This window comes from Staurois parvus, unplaced genomic scaffold (assembly GCF_062004578.1).
Source record: "Staurois parvus isolate SC_StPar_1 unplaced genomic scaffold, SC_StPar_1.0 ptg000246l, whole genome shotgun sequence".
NCBI lineage: Eukaryota > Metazoa > Chordata > Amphibia > Anura > Ranidae > Staurois > Staurois parvus.
This window is the reverse complement of record NW_028318042.1, coordinates 3,047,160-3,072,665: the sequence shown is the minus strand read 5'-3', so window position 1 is coordinate 3,072,665 and position 25,506 is coordinate 3,047,160. Positions and strand designations below refer to the sequence as shown.

General features: G+C 44.6%; 1 protein-coding gene across 2 annotated transcripts in view; it reads right to left on the bottom strand.

Moving 5' to 3' along the window:
- The window catches only part of PTPRN (protein tyrosine phosphatase receptor type N), a 179,680-nt gene that overhangs the window by 67,459 nt on the left and 86,715 nt on the right, over positions 1–25,506 (bottom strand). Inside the window, exons 10-12 of one of the 2 annotated variants that reach the window (XM_089680614.1) lie at positions 22,419–22,505; positions 13,765–13,844; positions 3,010–3,074 (exon numbers count right to left, since the gene is read on the bottom strand). In XM_089680614.1, coding sequence (XP_089536740.1) covers positions 3,010–3,074; positions 13,765–13,844; positions 22,419–22,505 — 232 coding nt within the window. The remainder of the gene's footprint in view (positions 1–3,009; positions 3,075–13,764; positions 13,845–22,418; positions 22,506–25,506) is intronic. The other variant, XM_089680615.1, reaches the window with a different exon arrangement.

The window sequence follows — 25,506 nt, the reverse complement described above, 5'->3', positions numbered from 1 at the left end:
AGAGGCAGGGAGGAGATCAGCTATGAGGAAAGATTAGAGGAACTGAATGTACTCTCCCTTGAGAAGAGGAGATTAAGGGGGGATATGATCACCATGTATAATACATAAGGGGGGATATGATCTCAATGTATAATACATAAGGGGGGATATGATCTCCATGTATAATACATAAGGGGGGATATGATCTCCATGTATAATACATAAGGGGGGATATGATCTCCATGTATAATACATGAGGGGGGATATGATCACCATGTATAATACATAAGGGGGGGTATGATCTCCATGTATAATACATAAGGGGGATATGATCTCCATGTATAATACATAAGGGGGGATATGATCTCCATGTATAATAGATAAGGGGGATATGATCTCCATGTATAATACATAAGGGGGGATATGATCTCCATGTATAATACATAAGGGGGGATATGATCACCATGTATAATACATAAGGGGGATATGATCTCCATGTATAATACATAAGGGGGGATATGATCTCCATGTATAATACATAAGGGGGATATGATCTCCATGTATAATACATAAGGGGGGATATGATCTCCATGTATAATACATAAGGGGGATATGATCTCCATGTATAATACATAAGGGGGGATATAGACTCCATGTATAATACATAAGGGGGGATATGATCTCCATGTATAATATATAAGGGGGATATGATCTCCATGTATAATACATAAGGGGGATATGATCTCCATGTATAATACATAAGGGGGGATATGATCTCCATGTATAATACATAAGGGGGATATGATCTCCATTTATAATACATAAGGGGGGATATATACTCCATGTATAATACATAAGGGGGGATATGATCTCCATGTATAATACATAAGGGGGATATGATCTCCATGTATAATACATAAGGGGGATATGATCTCCATGTATAATACATAAGGGGGGATATGATCTCCATGTATAATACATAAGGGGGATATGATCTCCATGTATAATACATAAGGGGGGATATGATCTCCATGTATAATACATAAGGGGGATATTATCTCCATGTATAATACATAAGGGGGGATATTATCTCCATGTATAATACATAAGGGGGGATATTATCTCCATGTATAATGCATAAGGGGGGATATGATCTCCATGTATAATGCATAAGGGGGGATATGATCTCCATGTATAATACATAAGGGGGGATATATACTCCATGTATAATACATAAGAGGGGATATGATCACCAAGTATAATACATAAGGGGGGTATGATCTCCATGTATAATACATAAGGGGGGATATTATCTCCATGTATAATACATAAGGGGGGATATTATCTCCATGTATAATACATAAGGGGGGATATTATCTCCATGTATAATACATAAGGGGAGATATGATCTCCATGTATAATGCATAAGGGGGGATATGATCTCCATGTATAATACATAAGGGGGGTATGATCTCCATGTATAATACATAAGGGGGGATATGATCTCCATGTATAATACATAAGGCGGGATATGATCTCCATGTATAATACATAAGGGGGATATGATCACCATGTATAACACATAAGGGGGGATATGATGTCCATGTATAATACATAAGGGGGGATATGATGTCCATGTATAACACATAAGGGGGGATATGATCTCCATGTATAATACATAAGGGGGGATATGATCTCCATGTATAATACATAAGGGGGGATATGATCTCCATGTATAATACATAAGGGGGGATATGATCACCATGTATAATACATAAGGGGGATATGATCACCATGTACAATACATAAGGGGGGATATGATCTCCATGTATAATACATAAGGGGGGGGGATATGATCACCATGTATAATACATAAGGGGGGATATGATCTCCATGAATAATACATAAGGGGGGATATGATCTCCATGTATAATACATAAGGGGGATATGATCTCCATGTATAAATACATCAGTGGTTCATATAGTGAACCTGGTGTAGAGTTATTCCCCCTGAGGTCATCACAGAGGACAAGGGGGCACTCTTTACGTCTCGGGGGAAAAGAAATTTAATCTCCAAACACGGAAAGGTTTCTTCACAGTAAGAGCTGTGAAAATGTGGAATAGACTTCCTTAAGAGTTGGTTCTGGCCAGCTCAGTGGATTGCTTTAAAAAAGTCCTGGATTGTTTCTTGGATACACAGAATGCAACTGGATACTAACATTTATAGGTAAAGTTGATCCAGGGAATATCCGATTGCCTCTCGGGGGATCAGGAAGGAATTTTTTCCCCTGCAGGAGCATATTGGATGATGCTTTGCTGGGTTTTTTTTTTGCCTTCCTCTGGATCAACTGGATGGACTTTTGTCTTTTTTCAGCCAGACTAACTATGCAACTATGTAAGAAGGCACGGTGTGATGCTTTGGGAAATGTCCTGCTAGGAAACCTTGGGTCCTCCCATTTATGTGGATGTTACTTTGACACGTACCACCTACCTAAACATTGTTGGTGACCAAGTACATGCCTTCATGGAAACGGTATTCCCTGATGGCAGTGGCCTCTTTCAGCAGGATAATGTGCCCGGCCACACTGCACAAATGGTTCAAAAATGGGGAATACAACAATGAGTTTGAGGTGTTGACGTGGCCACCAAATTCTTCAGATCTCAATCCAATCGAGCATCTGTGGGATATGCTGGAAAAACAAGTCCGTTCCATGGAGAAATTGCAACTTACAGGACTTAAAGGATCTACTACCGATGGCTTGGTGCCAGATACCACAGCATACCTTCAGAGGTCTAGTGGCGTCCATACCTCAATGGGTCAGGGCTACCATGGTGGCAAAAGGAGACCTACTCATATTAGGTGGGTGATCATAGTTATTGCTGATCAGTATGCAGGCAGGAGGTGCACTCAGCAGATTTAGCAACAGGAGGCATTTCCATCATGGTGTTTATTATATATCACAAGCACAAAACGACATGAAAAGCTACAGAACGTCTGGCAGAAACAATGTAAAGTTCGGTCCCCCTCACCTGCCCGGTTCCTGTCTGCACGATCCTAACACCCGTCTTGGTTTGTAGGTCTGCCTTCAGAGCCACTGAAAGATAAAGAAAGTGATTTAGGGATGAAGGATAAAACACTAAACCCAGAACAAATAGATTGTCAGCTTTATGTGATACTCATTGATGTTTGATGCTGCAGCAACTGATTAACTTCTCTAGCGGTCTGATTATGTCAGTATTTCTGTGCTCAAAGCGGTACATTTTTTTGCATGGAAATATGTAGTTTTTTTATTGTAGGCCTGTAATTTTTAGGAATAACTCACTGAAATCTGTCCGAACAAGAGTCTAGTAAACATCCCGGATAGGATAAAATTTGAGACACGAAATCATAAATTATAATATAATAAATAATCATAAAAAATGATAATATAATAATAATAAATTTAATTCAATAATATAATCAAACCAAAAACACTGACATTTGAAATAGAGCGCCAAGTTCGCACATCGCTGAGCAAAGTCGCAAAATCGTTTTCAGTGTCTGATGATAAATTTCCCCCACGAATCATTATCACTCAATTCTGCAAGTGGTTCTGATTTACTATCGCTGTTCTCTAGCCGGTCTAAAACCACTTTTGACCTAAAGGGACGCTTTTTGGACGCCATGGACGTTTCTCAGTTTCCAGGCAGAAAGAACAGTAAAAATGCAGGCAGGGCGCAGGACAAAGCACTCGGGACAAAATGTATGTGAAATGGTTTAATACAGGAATGTTATACTATGTGATTTTAGTGATTTTAGTGAATGTCACTTTTTGTCATTTTCAAATTTCCCACCAGTTCCGTCCCCGTATGTCCCGACGTTGCAGGGAATGGAACCCGGAAGACGGATGCCGGCATCGGCCAGAGGAGATTGCCGGGACACTGCAGGAGGGACATCGCGGGAGCGCAGGACAAGGTAAGTGATCGAAGGATCCCGGAGCAGCGCTGCATGGTAAGCCTGAGTGTAGCTCGGGGTTACCGCTTGTGGTACTGAAACTTTACCCCGAGCTACACTCGGGAATACCACCAGGGAGGTTACATCTAACGGGATGCCTGCCACCCGTAGACTTATCTCTATTATTAACATCTGATAGGTTTATTGTGCTCCAGGAAGATAACTTCCGCAGCTCCTATGTTGCTCACTGTTGCCTCAGTTCCTTCAAGAGCAGAATTGCTGAAACTGCTATGCCTGCCCCTCCCCTCCTTCTGCCCATTCACAGAAGCCTTTGTATTATGTGAACTCATTCAAAAAATACCTAGGCTTCTGTGAATGGACAGCATAGGGGAGAGGTGGGCATAGCTGCTGTGTGTGCTTCTCTGCTCTCAAAGCCGGAGTGTGTTCTCCAGGAGTGCAATAAACCTGTCACATACAGGTAACAGAGATAGGTCCTGCAGGTAACAAGCATCTAACTGGACTTAAAGCGATTCAAAAAGTTTTTTTTTCTTTCTGTTAATTAATTTCAGGTACTTATATAGTGCTTTACATATATATTGTACATTCACATCAGTCCCTAACCCTCAAGGGGCATACAACCTAAGGTCCCTAACTCTCATTCATACATACACATACTAGGGCCAATTTAGACAGGAGCCAATTAACCTACCAGCATGTCATTGGAGTGTGGGAGGAAACCCACCCAGGTAAAGGGAGAACATGCAAACTCCAGGCAGGTGGTGCCATGGCTGGGATTTGAACTAATGACCCTAGTACTGCCAACCGGAAGTGCTAACCACTGTGCTGCCCTAACATGACTATATTTATCTGCTGTGTGCAGTGGTTTTGCACAGAGCAGCACCGATCTTCCTCTTCTCGGGTCCCCCATAGGCTCTCCTGGCTCCTCCTGTCTGTCGGGTGTCCCCACAGCAAGCAGCTTGCTATGGGGGCACCCGCTGCTCTGTGTCTCCATTCACACATTAAGTCGCAGCTTGGCCCTGCCCCCCTTTCTCCTCATTGGCTGACTTGCTGTCTCAGCCAATGAGAAGGCAGAGACCCAGGACAGCCGAGGCTGTCATTCACATTGCTGGATCGCGATGAGGCTCAGGTAAGTATTAGGGAGACTATATATGTATAGAATGCATGCAGGTAAAAAACCTTCAGCCTTTACATCCACTTTAACCCACAGTGTGCCTGCATTTTTTGCAAAACTGCTGAATTCCTGGAATTCAGATTTAAACCAAGTCAGTGGCTCAGATAATATTGCATGGCTCTCAAATCTCCTTCGTTTGAAGGAACTGTCCCTCTTTTGGAACCAAACCCCTCTGTGCCTCTCTCCTCCTCGGCTGTCCTTCTTCTTAGTATGATGTATATTCTTCTAGTTCTACTACTTAAAGTGTATCAAAACTCATGGGCACATATTGACTATAATACAGCTTACCAGTCCTTAGATGTGGTGGCTGTGTTTGCTTTCTATTTTCAAACTTTGTATCATTTCTACAAGTACAGAAAATACCTGTTGATCCTACCAGAAATCCAGCATCCTTGTAACTTCTTGTGCACTCAAAAATCATTATCAGTTTTCCAACTTGTATTCTTTGAACTAGAAAACAACTCCCCTCTATATAATGGAGATGAGGAGAGAGGAAGACATTCTGTTGTCTTAGCACGTCCTGTCCGAGGGTGACAACAATGCTGCTCCATAGATACAGTGAAGTGAATGTTGTCACCCAAGGACAGAAAGTGTGTTACTGGCAGAATCACCCAAATCAAAACAAAGGAAAAAAGCCTTTGAAAAGGAAACTAATGAAGCCACCACATCGAAGGACTGGTAAGCTAAAATACACTCAATGGCCACTTTATTAGGTGCATCTGTTCAATTGCTTGGTAACACAAACTGCAGTTCAATACACTTAGGCATCTAGATGTGGTGAAGACGACTTGAAGTTCAAACAACAACATCAGAATGGGGAAGAAAGATTTAAGTGACTCTGAACGTGGCATGGTTGTTGGTGCCAGACGGGGCTGGTCTAAGTACAACCATCTCTAGGGTTTACAAGGAATGGTCCGAAAAAGAAAATATCCAGTGAGCGACAGTTGTGTGGATGAAAATGCCTTGTTGATGTCAGAGGAGAATGGGCAGACTGGTTCCAGATGATAGAAAGGCAACAGTAACTCAAACAACCACTTGTTACACCCAAGCAGGGGCGGACTGACCATTTGGAAACTCGGGCACTGCCCGAGGGCCCGGGGTCAGTAGGGGGCCCCATGAGATGCCCCTGGTACCTTTTTCATAGGCTTTTTTGAGTTTGGGCAAGGACACAGGGGCCCCATGATCCCCTATTGCTCGGGGGCCCCATGAGTTGTCAGTCCGCCCCTGCACCCAAGGTATGCAGAATATTATCTCTGAATGCACAACACATTGAAGCTTGAAGCAGATGGGCTACAGCAGCAGAAGACCACACTGGGTGACACTCCTGTCAGCTAAGAACAGGAAAAGAAGGCTACAATTCACACGGGCTCACCAAACTTGGACAATAGAAGATTGGAAAAACGATGCCTGGTCTGATGAGTCTCGATTTCAGCTGCGACATTCAGATAGTAGGGTCAGAATTTGACATAAACAACATGAAAGTATGGATCCATCCTGCCTTGTATCACCGGTTCAGGCTGGTGGTGGTCGTGTAATGATGTGGGGGAGATTTTCTTGGCATACTTTGGGCCCCTTAGTACCAACTGAGCATTGTTCATGGTATTGTTGCTGACCATGTCCATCCATTTCTGACTCCAGTGATGGCTCCTTTCAGCAGGATAATGCACCATGTCACAAAGATCAAATCATCTCAAACTGGTTTCTTGAACATTATTATTATTACAATATAAAGGGAGACAATACAGCAACAATACAGTTCAATACAAGAGGGATTTGAGGGCCCTGCTCCTTCGAGCTAACAATCAAGGAGGGAGGGGTGAATGGTACAGTAGATAGTAACTGTGGGGGGAGGACTGGTTGGAAGAGTAGAGGATTCCAGAATTAGCAGAGGGCGGGATAGGCTTCCTTGAAGAGAGAGGTTTTCAGTGATTGCCTAAAGGCAAGTAGAGTGGGTGAGAGTCTGATAGATTGGGGTAGGGAGTTTCGGAGGATGGGTGATGCCCTGGAGAAGTCTTGGAGACGAGCATGGGAGGAGGAGATAAGGGAGCTAGAGAGTAAGAGGTCTTGCGAGGAGCGGAGTTTACAGTTTGGGTGATATTTAGAGATAAGATCCGTTATGTAAGTTGGGGCAGTGTTGTGGATGGCTTTATGTCATTGTTAGTGTTTTGAATTTTATCCGTTGGGCAACTGGGAGCCAGTGGAGGGATTGGCAGAGAGGGTTGGAGGACACTGAGTGGAGGCCAGTGGAAGGATTGGCAGAGAGGGATGGAGGACACTGAGTGTAGGCCAGTGGAGGGATTGGCAGAGAGGGGTGGAGGACACTGAGTGGAGGCCAGTGGAAGGATTGGCAGAGAGGGGTGGAGGACACTGAGTGGAGGCCAGTGGAGGGATTGGCAGAGAGGGGTGGAGGACACTGAGTGGAGGCCAGTGGAGGGATTGAGGACACTGAGTGGAGGCCAGTGGAGGGATTGGCAGAGAGGGGTGGAGGACACTGAGTGGAGGCCAGTGGAAGGATTGGCAGAGAGGGGTGGAGGACACTGAATGGAGGCCAGTGGAGGGATTGGCAGAGAGGGATGGAGGACACTGAGTGGAGGCCAGTGGAGGGATTGGCAGAGAGGGGTGGAGGACACTGAGTGGAGGCCAGTGGAGGGATTGAGGACACTGAGTGGAGGCCAGTGGAGGGATTGGCAGAGAGGGGTGGAGGACACTGAGTGGAGGCCAATGGAGGGATTGGCAGAGAGGGGTGGAGGACACTGAGTGGAGGCCAGTGGAGGGATTGGCAGAGAGGGGTGGCGGATACAGAATGGTTCATCGGAACATGACAATGAGTTCTCCAATGGCCTCCACAGTCACCAGATCTCCATCCAATAGTGCACCTTTGGGATGTGGAGGAACGGGAGATCCACATCATGGATGTGCAGCCAAAAAATCTGCAGCAACTGCATGACGCTATCATGTCAATCATGTCTGCTCACTTTTAGACGATCTCTGAAAACCTCTCTCTTCAGGGAAGTCTATCCTGCCCCCAGATAATAATGGAATCTTCTACTCCTCCTACCAGTCCATCCCCCACAGTTATTACCTTTTGTACCACTAGCTCCTCCCTCCTAGATTGTAAGCTCCCAGAATCAGGCCCTCCTTTCCCTCTTGTATTGAACTGTATTGTTGCTGCATTGTCTCCCGTTATATTGTAAAGCGCTGAGCAAACTGTTGGCTATATAAATCCTGTATAATAATAATAATAATAATATAAATCCTGTATAATAAAAATAATAATATAAATCCTGTATAATAAAAATAATATATAAATCCTGTATAATAATAACAATAATATAAATCCTGTATAATAAAAATAATAATATAAATCCTGTATAATAAAAATAATAAAAAATCTGGGGCAAAACCTCTGAGGAATGTTTCCAACACCTTGTTGAATCCATGCCATGAAGAATGAAGGCAGTTCTGAAAGCAAAAGGGGGTCCAACAAGGTGGGCTTAATAAAGTGGCCGGCGAGTGTATGTTACATTTTTATTTTTGGGTTTAGATACTCTTTAACTAAAAACTGTATTATACTGCACCTACGTTTTCATCTAGCCTCTTAATTACTGTATTTTTAAAAATTTTGAAATGCCAGTATAAGGGAAATGTAGGGGGTGAAAAAAAAGTTAGCCTTGGTTCACACCGGTGCGACTTCAGATGCGACATGCGATTTACAAATCACACATGAAGTTGCATCTAATGTATTTCTATGGCACTGCCTTAATCAGTGCAGTGCAGGGGTGGACTGACCATTCAAGCACTTGGGCACTGTAGGGTCAGTAGGGGGCCCCATGAGATGCCCCTGGTATCTTTCATTGGCTTTTTCATAGGCCTTTTTGGGTGTGGATGAGGACACAGGGGCCCCATGATCCCCTATTGCCCGGGGGCCCCATGAGTTGTCAGTCCGCCCCTGGTGCTTTCAAAAATAGTTCCTGCACTACTTTTTTTCCGATTTTATTGTGACTTGCATTGACTTCTGTTAAATGAAATTGCAAGCCGCAGTGAAATCGGAGGTACAAATCGCATTGACCTGCAGCTTTGAAATCCCGATACTTCAAATGAAGTAGCGCGATTTCAGAGTTGCATTCAGTTTGAACCAGGGCTTAATGTGGGTGAAACGAATTATTGTGTATTCATTTTTTGCAATCCAGGGCGTGGCAGGGGTGTGTCCTTTTCCTACATACGTTTTTGTAAAAGTCATCCCTCTTAGGCTGACCATACACTATACAATTTTCTTGAGAATTTTGCTTTAGATTTACCAAAAACCATATAATATGATGTCAAACCTAAACAACACTTTCAATTGTATCCAATTAGGCAGGCTCTTGCTCTACATAGCTGAAGGTAAATCTAAAGGAAATTGGGCAGAAATTGGATAGAAAATTGTAAGAAAATTGTATAGTGTATGGCCAGCCTTACTCATCTCAGAAAGGTGGGAGGTGTGGTGTAGAGGTCATGGCAGCCAGTCAACTAGTATTTTTAACAATAAAAGCCTACACATTTCTCCCAGTATAGGTTTCCTCTCAGGCTTGGTTCACATCTGTGCGGGTGGTGCCGTTGCGGATCTGCACAAAAGTCCGTGCAGCCGCACCACCCGCACAGAGGAATGCAGACCAGCGGTCGGGTGCCATTAATTCTAATGGCACGCCGCCCGCACTGGAGATCGCAACTGTACTGGGAACCGAGGTTCCCGTGCGGGCTGCGGTTTCCAAAGAAGTGCAGGGACATTTTTCCCTGCGTGTCCCGGGGCACGGCAGTCCATTCAAATGAATGGGCTCTCGTGCCCGTGCAAAACACGGCCCCCACGGCCGCATAGGTGTGAACCGGGGCTAAAGGCTGATTACAAATTCACAAGTTCAACAATTAAACATTCACGATGCCAATAGGCCCAATTGATTGTCACATCTTAAGAAAACAACTGGATTTACAGTGTCTAATCTATATGTTTCAAATGGGTTTAGCCTGATTGGAATGTATTCAGGATCAATACTCGGGTGTTATTAATAGTATTTCTGAGATCAGTGATGTCACCCGGCTGTCAGTACAATTTACACACCCTATTGCCTCATGCAAAGCTAGACTGTAGCAGTGCCACCTAGTGACCCATGTGGGGTACTGTACAATTCTTTACCTTTTCATTTACTGTAAGTCTGTTTATTTATTACAGGTACTTCTATAGTGCCGTCAATTTACACAACGCTTTACATATTTCCCCCTTCCTTTAGATTGTAAGCTCCACGAGCCGGGCCTTCACATTCCTTCTGTACTGAAATGTATTGTAATTGTACTGTCTCCCTTATATTGTACAGCGCTGCACAAACTGTTGGCGCTATATAAATCCTGTATAATAATAATATATATTGTACATTCACATCAGTCTCTAACCCTCAAGTGGCGTACACTCTAAAGTCCCTAACTCACATTCATACATACTAGGGCCAATTTAGACAGGATCCAATTTACCTACCAGCATGTCTTTGGAGTACCTGGAGGAAACCCACACAGGCACAGGGAGAACATGCAAACTCCAGGTAGGTGGTGATGTGGTTGCGATTTGAACCAACGACGCCAGTACTGCCAGGCGGAAGTGCTAACCATTTAGCCACTAATGTAGGTTTGTTATTTATTAATTTCAGGTACTTATATAGCGCTGTCAATTTACGCAGTGCTTTAGCATTTCGAAGGATTTGAGCCCCTCTCGGAAATGTATCCTCACTTCCTGCCCTGCTGATTATGTATGTGATTAGGGCATTTTGCATGGAAGAAGGTGGCAGCTTCTGGCTGTCAGTGGTTGTTAAGGAAGCAGCCAAAGTGCAGCCACCGCGTCCTTACCAACCACTGACATCACTCGGCCTATTCACTTGTATGGCCAGGAGTCTGTGGCCACATAAGCACATAGGCAGGGAATAGAGCAGGTTGCATCATTGGCTAAATATGAACAAATTCGGACAATGATGTCATCACTATCCTGGCTGTCAATGGTTGTTAAGGGAGCAGTGGCAGCTTGCACCTGCTGCGAGCCTACCAAATACTGGCCCATTCACTTATATGACCAGACATTCCTGGCCATGTATGCAATTGGATTAGGAATGGAGCCAAAGCCATATCTGGGCAATGAGGTCATCACTATCCTCGCTAGTCAATGGTTGTTAAGGAAGCAGTGGCAGCTTGCACCTGCTGCGAGCCTACCAAATACTGGCCCATTCACTTACATGACCAGACATTCCTGGCCATGTATGCAATTGGATTAGGAATGGAGCCAAAGCCATATCTGGGCAATGAGGTCATCACTATCCTCGCTAGTCAATGGTTGTTAAGGAAGCAGTGGCTGCTTGCACCTGCTGCGTGCCTACCAACCACTGGCCCATTCACTTACATGACCAGAAATTCCTGGCCATGTATGCAATTGGATTGGGAATGGAGCCATAGCCATATCTGGGCAATGATGTCATCACTATCCCCGCCCCTTCCTTGATATAGCTGATGACTGCTTTGTGAGCCATCATTTGGCTAGTGTTTACCGTGTCTTTCTCGGCTATTTTTTCATTGTTGGTGGGTATCATGATTGACAATGGATTTACAATGATGGACGTGTTTGAGGATTTTTTTAAATAAAGGACTTTCATTATTAAAGGTGCCTTTCAGATTTTGATGAGCCCCCAGCCTGCAGACCCCCACAAGGGGCAAGGTTTGTGGGGATCAGACCCTTGTCCTACTGCTTTGCTGGGGGGGGGGGTGGAGCCCCCTGTTGAACGCATAAGGCATGGCATGTGGTATGGTTCAAGGGGGAAGGAGGAGGGGCGCAAGCTCATCTTCCCCCAGGCTGCATGCCCTGGTTAAGGGTCTATTATAGATTTATAGAGACCTCACACATTTTTTTTATTTTGCATGGAGTCCCTGATAAAATGTATACCAAACTCAAAGGGTCTGTTATGCAATTTCTTCATTTTCCAAAAAAGGGACAAAAAAATTACAATTTAAAAAAACTCACCATGCCCCTTACTAAATACCTCGGACTGTCTACTTTGCAAAAAGGGATCATTTGGGGGATATCTGTGCTATCCTGACATTTGGGGGATATCTGTGCTGTCCTGACATTTCTGGGCCTCAAGAAATTAGATTGGCCATCAGTACTTCAGGATTGATCAATCTGCAGATATATACCATAGTTTGTGAACTCCTACAGACTAATAATTGATTTGGGTTATTTTCACCAATGAAATGTAGCAGAATACATTGTGGCCTAAATTTATAAAGAACAATTATTTACTTGCAAAATTTTATAACAGAAAGAAAAAAAAACGTGTTGTTTGTTTTCAAAATTTTCGGTCTTTTTTCATTAATTTAGCAAAAAATAGAAACCCCAGTGGCGATTAAAGTGGAGCTCCACCCAAAAGAGGAAATTTCACTTTAAGCCTTTGTCCCCACTCCCCATTAAGAATTGGCTCCTTTGGGGGGTGGGGGGAGAATTTGACAGGTACCCGCTCCCACTTCTGCTGTAATGGCCTAGGCAATCGGAAGCGGAAGTTGTCCCTCCCCCCTTCCTCCCCATAGTCTTTTGGGACACGTGACAGGTCCCAGAAGACTACGGGGCCATTCACAAAGCACAGAGCTTCTTGCACATGCGCAGTGGGCACCCAGCTATGAAGTCGCAAGCTGTCACAGTCGGGTGCCCACACTGAAGATGCCGGCACCAGGGAGAGAAGACAGCCAGTGAAACCAGCGATGGTGAGGACACGAGGATCGAGGATCAAGGAACAGGTAAGTGTCTGTATTTTAAAAGTCAGCAGCTACAGTTTTTGTAGCTGCTGACTTTTATAGGTTTTTTTCAGGTGGAACTCAGCTTTAAATACCACCAAAAGAAAGCTCTAGTTGTGTGAACAAAATGATAAAAATTTAGTTTGGGTACAGTGTTGCATGACAGCCCAATTGTCGTTTAAAAAAAAAAAAAAAAATCTGCACTGGAACTTATTGCCCAAGGTAGTGCCCCGACCCCGTTATTTTTTTACAACCCCTTGCCTACTAGCCCAGAGAATCGTCATTTTTAAGTTGACAGATTCAGCATCTGTTGATTTCAATGGGATGTAGGTTTGGCATCAGGGACGGACTGACCATTCAGGAACTCGGGCACTGCCCAAGGGCCCAGGGTCAGTAGGGGGCCCCATGAGATGCCCCTGGTACCTGTCATAGGCTTTTTTTGGGTGTTACAGGGGCGGACTGACCATTTGGAAACTCGGGCGCTGCCCGAGGGCCCGGGGTAGGCCCCATGAGATGCCCCTGGTACCTTTTTCATAGGCTTTTTTGAGTTTGGGCAAGGACACAGGGGCCCCATGATCCCCTATTACCCGGGGGCCCCATGAGTTGTTAGTCCGCCCCTGTTTGGCATCCAAACTTCTTTGAAACCCCTGTCGAACCAAACCCAGGACAGTTCAGTTCATCACCATTCAAACCTATCAGAAAATGTTTAGCCTGGACATACAATGTGAGGTGGCCATGCGCAGATGTCTGATGTCTTGTCATCATGGTCAAACTCAATGCTCAGAACAGCTGCATGGCCTTTGTTGGAGTGTGTTTAGTCTCAATTTCAGTTTTGTGGTTCTTTACACCTTGTATCACCTACCTGCGCGGTCTGCCACGTCTGCCAAGGTCAAGTTTTGGTGATTTTTCCGAATCCTGAAAGTCACAGCAGATCCGGCCACGCTGCAAAGGGAAAACAAAATGTTTGAGCAATACAGGACTCGGCAACAGAAGGTCAACTTCAATGAAGAACTTCATTATATCGGTTTCAGTTCTGAAATATTAACAAAATGGGCCAACAGACCTTCAGGAATACATGATAATAGAAGAAATAATACCGCAAAGGTCACGTCTGAATGCATTAAAATGCCAACCCTGCAAAATGAATAGCATCTGCCTATCAGATGTATTGGCCCCTGTCCTGCACAGATCTGCCAGTTTCTGTAATTTATTCAATTATTTAGCTCATAAATACCTGTGCAGTTCAATGTGTAATAAGAGTTTAGGATTTCCAATTTCCTAAAGATTTATTTTTTTAAATCTTTATAATAATAATTTTTTCATTTTGGATAGAGTAGGGAAGGGGTAAAGCATTCACTTTCTCAACTGCAGACACAGCAAGAAACAAGAAAACATTGCTCTACAGAAGTGGTAACCAAACTGTGGCCCGAGGGCCGAATGCAGCCCTTTCCATGTCCTTGTCTGGCCTTGGGGATTCTTCCCACAGATATGAAGCACTATTCCTCCCACTGATATTAACACTGAACCATTATTTCTTTGACTGTCAATAATGATGGGGCACTATACCTTCCACTAATACCAATGATGAGGCTCTATGCCTTCCACTGATACCAACAATGGGATTCTATACCTTCCATTGACATGAGCAATGGGGCTCTATTTCTTCCACTGACACCAATGATGGGGCACTACGTCTTCCATTGACACCAACAATGGGGCTCTATTCCTTCCACTGACAACAACAATGGGGTTCTATACCCTCCATTGACACCAACAATGGGGCTCTATTCCTTCCACTGACACCAACAATGGGGTTCTATACCTTCCATTGACACGAACAATGGGGCTCTATTTCTTCCACTGATACCAATAATGGGGCACTACGTCTTCCATTGACATCAACAATGGGGCTCTATTCCTTCCACTGACACCAACAATGGGGTTCTATACCCTCCATTGAAACCAACAATGGGGCTCTATTCCTTCCACTGACACCAACAATGGGGTTCTATACCCTCCATTGACACCAACAATGGGGCTCTATTCCTTCCACTGATACCAATGATGGGGCACTACTTCTCACATTGACACCAACAATGGGGCTCTATTCCGTCCACTGACACCAACAATGAGGCTTGTTTCAATTCGGTTGAATTCCTTCAGCCTCAGGAGGAACATCTACTGGTTAGAAAAACTTCCCCATCTATGCTGTTCTCCCTTTGAATAGGAATTATTGGTAACTGACGATTCTTCATACTGCCATTGCTAAATGAGATACTGTGGATATCGAGTTGCTATGAAAATGCTGTTTTTGACTTACTTGCTATTGGTGGAAACTCTGCGATTCAGTGGTCTAGAGCAGTGGTCTTCAAACTGCAGCCCGCAGACCACATGTGACCTTTGCTTGCCTTTATCTGGCTCTTGTGGCACTGTTCCTCCCACTGATATGAGTCATTATTCCTCCCATTGACATAAAAAAGGGACATAATTTTTCTCACTTTTACAAATGATGAAACACTTGTTTTCCTAATGACACCATCGATGGGGCACTATTCCTTCCACTGACACCAACAATGGGGCAAGATTCCTTCCACTGGTACCAACAATGGGGCACTATTCCTCCCATTGACATTAAAAATGGGACACTATTCCTTCCACTCACACCAACGATAGGACACTATTCCTTCCACTGACATCAATGACAGGGCACTATTCCTTCCACTGACATCAATGACAGGGCACTATTCCTTCCACTGACATCAATGACAGGGCACTATTCCTTCCACTGACATCAATGATGGGGCACTATTCCTTCCACTGACACCAATGATGGGGCACTATTCCTCCCACTGACACCAAGGATGGGACAATATTCATTCCAGTGACATTAACAATGGGGCAGTATTCCTACCACTGACACAAATGATGTGGCAATATTTCTTCCACTGAGACCAACAATGGGGCACTATTCTTCCCACTGCCATCAATGATAGATAAGTATTCCTTCACTGACACCAACAATGGGGTACTATTCCTCCCATTAATACCAATGATGGGGCACTATTCCTCCCATTAATACCAATGATGGGGCATTATTCCTCCCATTAATACCAATGATGGGGCATTATTCCTTCTACTTTCTATGGGTACTAGGTAATTTTTTTTACTCCTACTGACCACCAAGTTTGGGGCATTGTTTACTTCCACTGATAGTGGGGGCGTTTTCTACTTCAATTGGCCATACTCCACCCCCCCCCCCTAAAGTATGTAGGACAGTAAACTGGCCCTTTGTTTAGAATGTTTGGAGACCCCTGGACTGCAATGTGATATTTAGGTGTCTCTGATTTCCCTTGGTGCTCCCTTCTTGCTATTAAGACAACAAAGCTCCCAAGACCTCCATCCAGTTCTTCAGTTGCTTGTACCTATATTACCTGGAGTTAGTGTCACCCAAAAAAGGTAGAGGGACAGTATTAACAAAAATGTAAAGCTATTTCTTTACATTTGATCTGTTTGGGTCTACGAAGGGAAGAATAAGTACTAGGTAAAATATGATTTAAGGGTGTTTAAAGCTTTTCAAATGTTCATGTTTTAGTTGGTTAAAGCCATAGTGAAGAAGGTGAAGAAGGTGCTATAGCTGTACTAATGGCAGTCTAGGTCATTGTATAATAATTCTAAGGTTACAAGTGAACATTTGCTCCATTTTAAAGAAAAAAATAATTCCTTCTCATGTTTAGGTTTAATTTTGTTACTGGGGCCTGACTTAAAAGAGAGGTATGGCCAAAGCTTTTATTAGCCATACTGCTCTTGTGGGACACAGGAGTACAATTACTTTTGTTCTCCTGTGGCCCATATTAGATTATTGGCCGCTTTCAGCTGACGTGACAAAGTCTGATTGGCAGCTGTCTCTGCTTTTCAGAGTCAGAGCCAGCTGTGCCCCCGCCCTGCACTCCAGTGAGCACTAAAGGGCCAAGCGGAGAGCGATGATTGACAGTCAATGCTCTCTGTTCTGAGCAGATCAAGAACTGAACGATCAGTGATCATGCGATTGTTCAGTTCTCATTCTTACAGACGATGTGGGACAGCTGCAGCATGGAGGTAAGTATGTGTGTTTGTCTTTTTTCAAAGCCCATATTTCTCCTTTAAAAGAGAAGTGTGGGTTTGTTATTTCCCCAACTTATGCTCACCTAGGTGGATGCAGCATCGGTCCCCTAAGAGTGAGAACTCAGCGACCACATGACTGCTGATCGCTGAGTTCTCACAGCTGATGTGAGCAGAGAGTGTTGACTGTCAGTCAGCGCTTTCTGATCTGACCCCCCCCCCCACATTCCCTGGAGTGGTTAGCTATGGAGCGGGAGGGAGCGGCTGGCACAGGCTCTCAGCAGATCGCTGGGAGGGTGGGCCAGGTTCCGCTCCAGACTCTGTGGTGGATCCCGACTTTTAAGTCGGGATCTTTCCCCACCCCGGACCAGCTGAGTGATGTCAGCTGACGGTGGGCTTCAGCCCGCTGTCAGCTGAAAACGGGTCACAAAACAGACTGCACTCCTGTGATCCACAGGCAGGGCCATGGATAAGGAGGTACCACCAGTCTTCCTGTACGGGGCTCAAGCCAGCAGGGGGGCCCAGGCAGCTGGGTCATGTGGGCATGGAGGGTGATTGACACAGCGGAGGAGGACAGGGGCAGCAAATACTGGAATCGATCCCCTGCATGGTTCTTCCTGCAGCAGTTGAAAGATGGTCTTTTCTCCTCTCCCTTCCTGTGACTTTCAGCTGCTGCAGAGAGAGCCATACAGGGGATTGGTTAAAATAATTGCCCCTCCCTCTCCACTGCACCCACCAACCTCCCTATGCTCCATACGTTTCCCCCTGCTGCCCAGGCCCCCCTGTGTGCCCCCACTCCCGCAGTGCTGCCGACTTTCCTCCTCTACTTCCCAGCGGCAGCTGCAAGCACGGACCCTTCAGGATGGAGAGTGGGGAAAAGTCTGGTAAATATGTCACATTTACCAGCCCCCCTTCGTTTCCTGAATGAACACAATAAGTGATCAGTACCGATCATTCACTGTGCTTATTCATAAATGAAGCATAGTATACTGTGTTTTTTTTGGGGGGGGGGGGGAGTCGCTGTTAGGTTGGCTGTATGGGATCCCGTGGTTTCTGACAGCAGATCTGTCCACAGCAGAAGTACAGCCAAATGAGCTTTGGCTGTACTTCTTCTTTAATGACTGTGGGGCCCTTTAATTGAAGGTCCCATCCATGCGGTTGCTGGACAAGGTCACAGTCAATCTTCAGTCTGGGTCGAGGATATATAAGAACCAGTAGGTGGAGGTGGGATGTTTGTGGTTGGGAAGAGGTTGAGGAGAAACTGTACTTGCAAACTGGGTGTTCACTGACCAGCAAGATGTGAGTCATGTGGGTGCTGTGTGTGGGTGCTCCTTTTCAGGAGAAGCATTGGGACCGCTCCCTAGAGGAGATGGAAGAATAGGACATCATGAGTTCCTTCATTGGGAGAAAGATGTTATGACTCCAAATTTTGAGAGCATTAGATTTCGCCTTACAATTGAAAAAAATGGAAAGGAATGTATTTGAGGACAGTCTTCTTATAGTTTGGGAACTTTTTTTTCTGATCCAAGTAAAGATTAGCCTTCCTATGGGAGGAATGACAATCCTGTCTGGGCATCCAATTATTTACGTGGGGGGGGGGCAAATAAATGTGCATTCAGGAGAGGGGGCAGACACCTGTGTAGTTTTTGGGCTCTGATGATGGCGCAAGTAAATCTGGTTCTTCCAGGCTGTTTGCTACTCACAGTGGTGATGGTGACAGCTTTGACATCCTCACTCACAGATTCTGCCATGGTTTACTCGGGACTGTGGGTCCTTTTGTTAGGTGACTCAGGAGCAGGGGCGGACTGACAACTCATGGGGCCCCCGGGCAATAGGGGATAATGGGGCCCCTGTGTCCTCGCCCACACTCAAAAAAGCCTATGAAAAAGGTACCAGGGGCATCTCATGGGGCCCCCTACTGACCCCGGGCCCTCAGGCAGTGCCCGAGTTTCCAAATGGACAGTCCACCCCTGCTCAGGAGCAACAGTGAAGATTACTCCTGAACCCTCCAGCACCCTTGGGAGTCTACCATTTCTTCATTCTGCACATAGAAAGATTGAAAGTTCGGAGTTCCCCATGTGACCTGGTTGGATAGGAGAGCCCTTTGTTTGGGTGGCAGGTCTCAGACTGACCCAAACTGAAGATGACAGGCGTTCTGTATCATGAAGGGTTAAAGTGATTGTAAAGGCTCAAGGTTTTTTTACCGTCATGCATAATATGGATGAAGGTAAAAAGCTTTCTGTGTGCAGCAGTGTCCCCAGCCCCCTCAAAATGTATTTGAGCCTCATCGCGATCCAGCAAAGTGAATGACAGCCTCAGCTGTTCCGGGTCTCTGCCTCCTCACTGGCTGAGACAGCAAGCGGAACCATTGGCTCCTGCTGCTGTCAATCACAGACTGTCAACCAAAGAGGGGAGAGAGGGGACGAGGTCACACCACAGCTCTGTGTGTGAATGGGCACACAGAGCAGAGGGTGCCCCCCATAGCAAGCTGCTTGCTGTGGGGGCACCCAACAGGAGGGAGGGGCTAGGAGAGAGCCAGAGAAGAGGAGGATCCAGGCTACTCTGTGCAAAACCACTGCACACAGCAGGTAAGTATAGGCATGTTTGTTATTTTCCACAAAAGAAAAAAAAATGAACCTTTAGAATCGCTTTAATTGCTGAGCTAAAAGTAACCCCATCTTAAATAATTAAGGCTTGCAACCTGCTATTCCACTATCCAACTAGATTGCCTTAGTGGTCAGGAAGGGCCAACTCACTGAACAGGGTGATGGCAGTTAGTGGAACTTAAGGCAGGCATAGATGGAGCGATTATCTTTCCTGTAACTACGAGCTATAATAGCAGCTAGCAATAATCATGTCAAATCTAACAGGCTCAATGTACCCAAGTTGATTGATCAATCAACTTGGGTACATTCAGCCTGCCCATACTTGGTTCGACTCTCGGCCAGTCTCTGATGAACTGTCTATGGCAGGCTTTAGCCATGAACTCAGAATACGTCATGCTCCAGTAAGCAGGATGTGTGTTATCCCATGCTTATCTTAAATATAACTGTGATACTAATGCCCTTCTATAAAATATAACCCCTCTATAAAAAGTGTTCTACCAGCTGGTGAATAAATACACTCATCGGCCACTTTATTAGGTACACCTGTTCAATCACTTGGTAACACAAACTGCTAATCAGCCAATCACTTGGCAGCAACTCAATCCATTCAGGCATCTAGACATGGTGAAGATGGCTTGCTGAAGTTCAAACCGAGCATCAGTATGGGGAAGAAAGGGGATTTCAGTGACTTTGAACGTGGCATGGTTGTTGGTGTCAGATGGGCTGGTCTGAGTATTTTAAAAACTGCTGATCCACTGTGAGTGAGTGTATACTATGTACTGGTTTACAAACTGTCACATCATTTTAAGCCAGAGTAAGACCAGCAACACAGCAAAATGGGCAGTGTAAAAGGGATAATCCATGCAAAGGGGGTATTGCTGTTGGAGTCAAAGGTTGTGCCTACAGGCTCTAGCAATGGAAATCAAGTCTGAGCAGTTGGTAGCTTTCTGGCAGTACAGGTTGCAAATTTAAATTTCCACAATATACATTAGACATATCTTCAAAAATATTGGCTGCCTACCATACCCCTGCATTTTTTTAAGTGTTGTATAGTTATACTTGAAAGTAATGCTGTGGTTACTATCGGTTTATGAAATTACCATTGCTTTGAATTTGAAATTCTAGGCATTTCCAGATCTCTTCCCATTGTTCACACAAAACCCCTGCAGTCCTAGAAACTCTGCTAAGCAAATAACCACCAGCTATGGTCAACAGATTTAGCCTCCCTTGCCTACTCCTATGTCTTACCATTGGCCTATCACTGTAATGAGTGGCCTGACCAAGCAGAGGGCCAGAGCAATGAGAGTTGGTTGCTTCATGTATGTCAGAACACAGTTGTCTAGTGCCCCCTTTTTTGCAAGTCCGCTCCCTCCATTTTGTAAACTGACTAGCATCCCAGACCAGTGGGATATTCCATCAGTCAAGTGGAAACACATAAGTGGTCATAGCAGGTGGAACACAATGGCTTCTGCCATTTATTCATATTGTAGGAAAGATTCCCTCCCAATTTTCTGGGGAACACTAGACTAAATCACTCTCCAGAGTTTCTGAAGTACTCTTTAAAGAAAGGAAATCTGCATGCTCTTGGAATTGCTTTTGGAATTGCCAGCTATTGGAATTGCTCTTGGAATTGCCTGCATAAGCTAACGGTAACCACACATTTAGTTTAAGTTAAAGTCTAACCTCAGCCAAAACATTTGTTTTAGTTTTAGATAGCTCAAGGAAGGGTTAGAACCTCTAACAGATTGTAAATGCTAATGTTTGGAAGAACAAGAGCTGAAGATCCTTCTTCAGAAGAAGGATCAACGTTACTCCTGAATCCTCCAAAACCCCCAAGTCTACCATTTCTTCATACCAAACAGCAACTGATGATGGGGTACAAACCCCTTAAACATGTTGGATTTTTAACTTGGATATTAATGGTGACATAATATAGTGTGGTATTCTTGTTTCATTCAAATATTTGGATCTTGGTCAAGGCACTACTCAAGGCCCCTACGTGTCTAAGAAAGGCTTAACCTGAGCCACTGCACTCTACAAGATGGGATCCAATGCCTGTCACTTTAAATTTTGTCTCTGTCTCCAATGAGGAGATTTCTCTTTCTCTACTTGGACAAAAAGTAAGTATCTCCAGAGTGGGGACAAAGATAGAAATAAAATCTAGAGAGAGGTTCTAAACTTGTCTGAACCCATCAAATAGATGGTAAAAAAGGAGAAATCTCCCAAATGCAATAGAAAGTTGACAGAGTATAGTTTCCTCACACTTGATCCAAGACTAAAAAAAATGGTTGGAGTTGGGCTTTAAGTGAGTAGACAAACGCACCCAAAAGCATAAAGATCAGCTCTAAACATACATTTCATCTGTGAAGTTTCTCATTTATCCAGGTATAGCTAGTAGGAGTTAGTCACATTCAATGGGGCTTGTTCTGTAATGTTCAACTGCTCAGTTTCCTCAGTTCTAATGGTTGTCTGGAACATACCCCAGCATTGTTTGCCGCACAATTCGATCAACCTTAACACATTCAATGGTATTTGGTTTAAGATGACTGAGATACTAGGGTTCGTTCCTGATACTCATTACAACTGAAGGAACTGCTTCAATAAGCAGCAAGCCATCTTCAACATTACAGAAAAGGTTTTGTTGAATGTCATTAGCTACTACTAGCAAAAAAATACAATAAAGTGCATCATATTATCTTCTAATCTAGAGCTGCACTGCTTGGTACTTTGTTTCATTAGCTTTTATCACTGTACTTGTCGCTGTGACTATTAGTCTGTATGTAGGAACCTTGAGTAAGTTGCTTCTCCTCACCTGATGTTGATGAAGCTGGAAGTGGACAGATGGACTCGCTGGGCCAGGATTTCCAACAGACGAACCCCATTTATCAGGCTCAGTGGCCTACGGAGAAAGGCAGAGGGGTGGAGGTAAGCCCAGGGTTGTGGCCCTTCCAAGGACAATGTGACCCACCCTCCCCACAGCAGTTCTTGACCCTTGTCTGTAAGACTGACTTATCCTGAGGTGTGTAACTAGCATGTTGAAATACTGATCTGTACCTATTTATACAACATTGTTGGTGTGATATTAAGGTGTCCACAGGGCTACTGTTACATGAAAGGCCCTGCAAGCACAATGACTAGCTACACTATATGACCTAAAATATGGGAACAACCTTCCAAATTATTATTAGTGCTGCTAAAGGTAGATGATTTTTTTTTACCTTAATGCATTCTATGCATTGAAGTAAAAAACCTTCTGGATGAAGCTGCCCCCCCCCCCCCATACTTACCTAAGCCCTATCTCGATCCAGCGATGTGCATGACTGCAGCAGCTCTTCTGGGTCTCTCTCCCCGCATTGGCTCCCGCTGCTGTCTGTCACAGCCAGTAAACCAATGAGGAAAGAGCAGGGGCCAGGGCTGAGCTGCATTCCATGTGTGCTCGGAAGCGAGTCTGCTTGGTCTCACCCACTGCAAGAGACTTGCACTGAGTAGGGGGGAGGAGCCAGGACCGCCATCAGGGGACCCAAAAAGAAGGGGATCGGGGCTGCTCTGTGCAAAACCATTGCACAGAGCAGGTAAGTATAACATGTTTTTGTTTTTTAAATTACAACCTTTATGTGTGGGTGTTTCCAATGAAGAGTACTGTTAATGGGGCTACAGCCCTATAAAGACATTTTAGACACTTGTGCTCTTCTAACATTGTAATAACATTTTGGGTAGGGTTCTTTTCTGTTCCAGCATAACTGTGCCCTTTTGGACAAAGCCAGCTCCATAAAGATATGGTTTAATGAGTTTGGTATGAAGGAACATGAGTGGCCTACACAAAGCCATGATCTCAACCCTACTAACACTATTGGGATAAAAGATAAAAGAGAAAGCTGATTGTGGGGCAGGTCTTCTTATTTAACATCAGTACCTGACCTCACAAAAGATCTTTGCCTGAATGGGCACAAATACCCTCCTTCCCAGAAGGGTGAAGGTGGCTAAATCTGAAAGGGTGGGCCAACTCTATATTAAAGCTGTGGTTTAGGAATGGAATGACCAACAAGCTCATAAAGCCGTGATGTTCAGGTGTCCACAAATATTTGGTCATATACTGTATATGCAGCTGGGTAGGGGGCGTTAATATGAATCTGTTGCTTCATCTTGCATGGGCAAAGCACAGTTTATCTTTAAAATTGTTTTTGCTTTAAAAAAGTGAAGAACGTTAGAGCTTTTATTGCTGTGTCTCTGTTGACAAGGGTTCTCCTCACTTCCTGGACATGAGGTAATAGAAAAACTCTCCAGTGAAGACACAGGCAGTAATAAAAATCCAACAGAGGTTCTAACCCTTTCAGTCTAACCAACAAATCAAAACTCAGAACTATTTTATCACTGTTCTGCAGCCTTTCTTAAACAGGGTTCTGTTCATCCCCAAGGTTCTTCCTAAAGTTGATAGGGGTTTCTTCAGCTGACGCCAACTGACCACCATTAACTGGTGCTCACATAGTACTTTGCAAAGCCAGACACCAATTATACACTGCACAAAAAAATTAAAGGAACACTTTGAAAACACATCTGACCTCAATGGGGAAAAATATCATGCTGGATATCTATACTGATATGGATGGGTAATGTGTTAGGAATGTAAGGATGCCCCCTCATTTGATGGAAATGAAAATGATCGACCTACAGATGACTAAATTCAAAGACACCCCGAAAAACAAAGTGAAAAAATTATGCAGCAGGCGAGTCCATTTTGCTGAAATTTCATTGCAGCAACTATAACTATAGTAACTATAGTAATGTTTGGACTTTGAAGAAGATGACAAACCCCGAAAGCTTGTCCTCAAAATTGTATGTTAGTGTAAATAAAAAAAGTATCACTGACAGTACTCAATTGTTATTGTAGCAACTCAAAATGGTACTTAGTAGTTTGTATACCCCCCACATGCTTGTATGCATGCCTGACAACATTGGGGCACGCTCGTAAGGAGATGAGGGATGGTGTCCTGGGGTATTTCCTCCCAGATCTGGACCAGGGCATCACTGAGCTCCTGGAAAGTCTGAGGTGCAACCTGGTGGTGTCGGATGGACTGAAACATGATATCCCAGAGGTGTTCTATTGGCAAAATGGCCTGGAAAAGCCACGGAGAACGTTATGCTATATGTAACATTGTTCAGCATGACCGTTTTGGTGGTGGGTCAGTGATGGTCTGGGGAGGCATATCCATGGTGGGACACAAAGACCTCTACAGGCTAGACAAAATCACCCTGACTATCATTAGGTATCGGGAGGAAATCCTTGGACCCACTGTCAGACCCTACACTAGTGCAGTGGGTTCTGGATTCCTCCAGGTGCCCAACAATGCTTGGTCTCATGTGGCGAGAGTATGCAGGCAGTTCCTAGAGGATGAAGGAATTGATACCATTGAATGGCCCCCGATGCTTGCCTGACCTAAATCTAATAGAACACCTCTGGGATATCATGTTTTGGTCCATCCACCGCCGCCAGGTTGCACCTCAGACTGTCAGACCATATGCTAGTGCAGTGGGTCCTGGGTTCCTCCTGGTGCCCACCAATGCTCGGCCTCATGTGGCGAGAGTATTCAGGCAGTTCCTGGACGATGAAGGAATTGACACTATTGAATGGCCTCCATGCTTGCCTGAGCTAAATCCAATTGAACGCCTCTGGGATATCAAGTTTCGGTCCATCCACCGCCGCCAGGTTGCACCTCAGACTGTCCAGGAGCTCAGTGATACCCTGGTCCAGATCTGGGAGGAAATACCTCAGGATACAATCCATCGTCTCATTAGGAGCCTTCCCCGACGTTGTCAGGCATGCATACAAGCTCGTGGGGGCCATACAAACTACTGAGGACCATTCTGAGTTACTGCAAAGAAATGCCCGCAGCGATAAAAGA